General features: G+C 49.7%; 1 protein-coding gene and 1 non-coding gene across 2 annotated transcripts; both read left to right on the plus strand.

Moving 5' to 3' along the window:
• The first annotated feature begins 1,038 nt into the window (after positions 1-1,038).
• LOC123111826 (uncharacterized) lies at positions 1,039-4,004 on the plus strand. Its single transcript, XM_044532701.1, has 3 exons — positions 1,039-1,537; positions 2,394-3,139; positions 3,325-4,004. Exons 1-3 carry the CDS (start codon positions 1,244-1,246, stop codon positions 3,815-3,817), a joined length of 1,533 nt encoding a protein of 510 aa, XP_044388636.1. The 5' UTR covers positions 1,039-1,243; the 3' UTR covers positions 3,818-4,004.
• A 165-nt stretch (positions 4,005-4,169) lies between these two features.
• On the plus strand, positions 4,170-4,242 carry TRNAK-CUU (transfer RNA lysine (anticodon CUU)). The gene has a single exon. It is a non-coding gene; the product is annotated as a tRNA-Lys (tRNA).
• Positions 4,243-4,579: the final 337 nt, after the last annotated feature.

The following is a 4,579-nucleotide window of genomic DNA, read 5'->3' on the forward strand; positions in this document are numbered from 1 at the left end:
CTCCGCGCACTGCTACAATTGGCACTGCATTGCTTCACCGCACAAATGACATCTCGGTGTTTTTGCTACAATCGATTGCACACCTTGCTACATCCAACGTCGTGTTTTGCTACGACCAGCCCCCCGCACTGCTACAACTGGCATCACGTTTTTCTTCCTCATGCAAAATGCCGTCGCAGATTTTGCTACAATCAACGTCGTGTCTTGCTACATCCAGTGTCATGTTTTGCTACAACCGGCACAACGAGCTGGAACCGTGTCTCAAATTTGCTGGAACCGGCGAGCCGAGTTGCTACGACGGTCAGCGGCGGCGAACGACGATCTCGTTTTTTTGCTGCAACCATTGTCGGAGTTTGCTACGACCGGCAGGCGGTTTTGCTGTGACCAGCAACTGAAGAGGAGGTACACTGCTCGTCCATGGGGTGTTACGGCCGGCGATCGCCGCCATCGGAGCTGCACCCCGTCGTTAGCCAGAGCTGCGACCATGGCAATTTTTGACTGCAACCTGCAAGCACTCAATGTTGCATGCGCGAAGGCGACGAGAAACGCATGGGAGGTACCGACCACCGGCGAGGGCGATCGGCGGCGAAGTGGTGGTGGCCGCCGGCGGCCAGCGGTGAAGCGATGGCGTGGGAGGTGGTCATCCAGGGCGAGTGCCTGCGACGCCACTGCTCCTGTTCTCTGTTGGCGTGACCAGATTTGTTTTTCGAGAGAAAACGATAGGAGAAGCCTAAATCTGATGGTTGTACGTGGACACATCCAACGCCTAGGCTGCGACCGGCCCAAATTTGGGCCGGTGCGCCGGCGCTTATTACTGCCCATCTAAAAAAAAGACCTCCCCTATCTGACCTGGTCACGGAAAGGATAATGTTAAAGCGGCAGCGGGACCCGCAGGGTCCACGCGTTGAATATTCCGGCTTCCCTCCGCCGTTCGCCGAGCTACGTGGAAGCGCAGCCGGCGATGTCCGGCCAGCCAACCCAAGCCATCGTCCTTCGCAGTCAACTGATCTGACACATTGATACAGACCCGGATTCCCATCAGACCCTTCAATTATAGACGAACGGTTGCCATCGCACGTCAGTCGCTCTCCATAACCACGGGAAAGGTCGTTCGAAAACGCGCCCGCGAAGGAGACGACACACCGCCCTCCTCGTTCTCGAGGAAAGCGCACCGCACCGCGGGTAGGCGAAAGACCAAAAGAGGCCGCCGACGGAAGCTCGCGCGCGGGAGGGAGGTGGCGCTATGGCAGAGGCGGCGCCGGGGCGGACGCTGCTGCTGGTGAACCTGGCGGCCATCATGGAGCGCGCCGACGAGGCGCTGCTGCCGGCGGTGTACCGGGAGGTGGGCGCCGCGCTGCACGCCACGCCCATGGGGCTGGGCGCGCTCACCCTGTACCGCTCCTTCGTGCAGGCCGCGTGCTACCCGCTCGCCGCCTACGCCGCCGTGCGCTACAACCGCGCCCACGTCATCGCCGTGGGGGCCTTCCTCTGGGCCGCCGCCACCTTCCTCGTCGCCGTCTCCGGCACCTTCGCCCAGGTCAGTCCCGACCAAAGACCACCCAAATTCTTCTCGGCCTCGTGATATTGTCGATCCAATTTTGCGAGCTGGGGCATGGATCATCTCGGGTATATGCTTTGGTTTATCCGCAGATCCCTTAACTATTTGCGTTCTGGCTCACGCTTTACAGCCAAAAGCTGGTGTACGCTTGCATCTTAAGTAAAAGGTGCGAAATCTGAAGCGAAGTTCATGTCGGCGTAACCGAAGCAAATCACGTGGACTATATAAGATTCTCATAGGAGTAGCATATTCGCATCTAAAATATGATCCCCGAATGGTAGTTGACCTTTATCTGTCTGAACAGAATAACTATTGCTATTAATGTGAAATAACCAAATACTCGCGCGAGACAGTTATGTTTGATTTCTGACTATTTTGAATTTTAATTTCGTAAATTTGAAGTACATGTCAAATATTTGAAACTTTAGTTCAAACTGTTTCTTCACTTGGAGTATTTTTTGTTCCGATCTCGTAAGATTTGAATATCAGGTGAATGGCATCCAATGTGCGAATTCGAATGTAAATGTTTTTTTTTTTTGCGGGGATTAAAAATCTGGGTTGGGATTGCTAGATACCCCATACGTTCATCATTATAAGATGTTTTGGATATTTCAATATGGACTACATACGGATTGAAACGAGTGGAGAAACACACAAAAACGTGTCTATAATCTATATACATCCGATTCAGAAAAAAAGTTGGAACATCTTATAATAGTGAATGGAAGGAGTATTTAACTGCAGCCAATAATAATGCTACGATACTTCCTAAGCATGTTTTTTTATAGATGATAATAAAGGATAATTTTGCATGAAAACATGCTTCTTTGAGCAGGTAGCAGTAGCTAGGGGATTGAATGGCATTGGTCTAGCACTCGTCAATCCTGCTATCCAATCTCTAGTGGCAGATTATACTGATGATAATACGCGGGGTTCTGCGTTTGGATGGCTTCAACTTACAGGCAACATAGGTTCAGTGATTGGAGGCTTGTTCTCTATCATGCTAGCATCGACCACAATCATGGGTATCGCCGGCTGGCGTATCGCATTTCACATTGTTGCTCTCATCAGTTTGATGGTCGGGGCGTTGGTCTATCTATTTGCAGTGGACCCTCATTTCTGCAACAGTGAGAGTAACGAGCAGCTCGTGCGCAAGTCGGCGTGGGCAGAGATGAAGGGTTTGGTTGCAGAAGCCAAGGCTGTTGTGAAGATACCATCATTTCAGATCATCGTGGCTCAGGGTGTCACAGGGTCATTCCCATGGTCGGCATTGTCGTTTGCCCCAATGTGGTTGGAGCTGATGGGCTTTACACACAACAAAACAGGACTTCTCATGGCAATATTTGCATTGGCAAGCTCACTAGGAGGGCTCTTTGGTGGAAAGATGGGGGATTATCTTTCTGATCGTTACCCGGATTCTGGCAGGATAGTGCTGTCTCAAATAAGCTCGGGTTCTGCAGTCCCGCTTGCAGCTTTGTTGCTGCTTGGACTACCTGATGACTCATCTACAGGTGTCCTGCATGGACTTGTAATGTTTATCATGGGGCTAAGCATCTCCTGGAATGGCCCTGCTACTAACAGGTAAGTAACCTTTCATTGGCTTTGGGATTGTTATAGTTACACACACTATACAATTTCATCATTAGTACTTTTTTTTCTGATCCGTAATAAGGGGCTTAACGTATACTCCTATCTGCCGACCACAAACTGCTGATAAGCTATGAACTTCTGTATTTTGGCAATAAATGTAAGCTTTTCATGTGCAGCCCCATATTTGCAGAGATCGTTCATGAGAGATCAAGGGCAAGTATCTACGCGTTGGACCGTTCCTTCGAGTCGGTCCTAGCCTCATTTGCTCCACCAGTCGTCGGCTTTTTAGCCGAGCATGCATACGGCTACAACCCTGTCTCATATGGGGCTGGAGTGACCAGTGTTGCGAGTGACAGGTCCAATGCCGCTGCGCTAGCGAAAGCTCTTTACACGGCGATTGCCATCCCGATGCTGCTGTGCTGCTTCATCTACTCGCTGTTGTATCGGACATACCCGCGCGACAGGGAGAGGGCAAGAATGGACTCCCTTATCACATCGGAGTTGCAGCATATCGAGTTGGAAAGGTGTCATGGAGTAGGAGACTTCTACGCGGGAACGGAGGATGCCACTGTGATCGATATTGAGTATGGTGAGGAAGAGCTTGATTCTAATGACGATGAAAAAGCGTTGATGCATCACCAAGTTGAACAGAGTGGTAGTCTCAGGTGATTAGAGCGTGATATGTACAGGAAGTTGTCGGGGAGTTCAGGATTATGCTTTGCATAGGCGAGAAGATAGATTGCATATTTTCAGGGGATCAGTGTGCCCGGGTGTTGTTTGCAGGTTGCAGCGATACTGGAAGAGATTTCCCTTTAGTTCTTACTTTATTGATAGTATAAAAATATTGGTTTACGCAGGACTGGTGAGCAGCAATCAGAAGTGTTTGGAGAAGTAGTAACTTTTTGGGGGTAGACATGCGGGAGCACAGTTACCAGTTCAAGCTTTATCTAACCGAAAGTGCATGAGAAATGAGACTCAGTATATCTGAGCATGCATGCAAAATTTCAACAAACTACAACAAGCCCGTCTAGCTCAGTTGGTAGAGCGCAAGGCTCTTAACCTTGTGGTCGTGGGTTCGAGCCCCACGGTGGGCGGTTATGTTTTTTGTTTCTCCCTCTCCCATTTTGTTTGGGGAGCATCCTCGGCGCCCTTTTTTTTGAAACAGAATCTACTTTATTCCTCAAATAATAGCGAGGTCGTTTACATAAGAGTGAGAAATAAAGTCAGGGATGACAGAATCCCAAAACATAGAAGAATACTCTCTAAAAGAAAAGTGTGCTAACTCATGAGCCATCATATTTGCTTCAGGTAGACAGTGAGAATACTCCACGGCCGCGAAGTCCAAAGATAATTGCTTGCATTCCAGTACAGTAGCAACGTCACACCCCACATATGCATCTGGATTTTGCACTAGTTCCACCACAAAGCTAT

This window comes from Triticum aestivum, chromosome 5B (genome assembly GCF_018294505.1).
Source record: "Triticum aestivum cultivar Chinese Spring chromosome 5B, IWGSC CS RefSeq v2.1, whole genome shotgun sequence".
NCBI classification, from domain to species: domain Eukaryota; kingdom Viridiplantae; phylum Streptophyta; class Magnoliopsida; order Poales; family Poaceae; genus Triticum; species Triticum aestivum.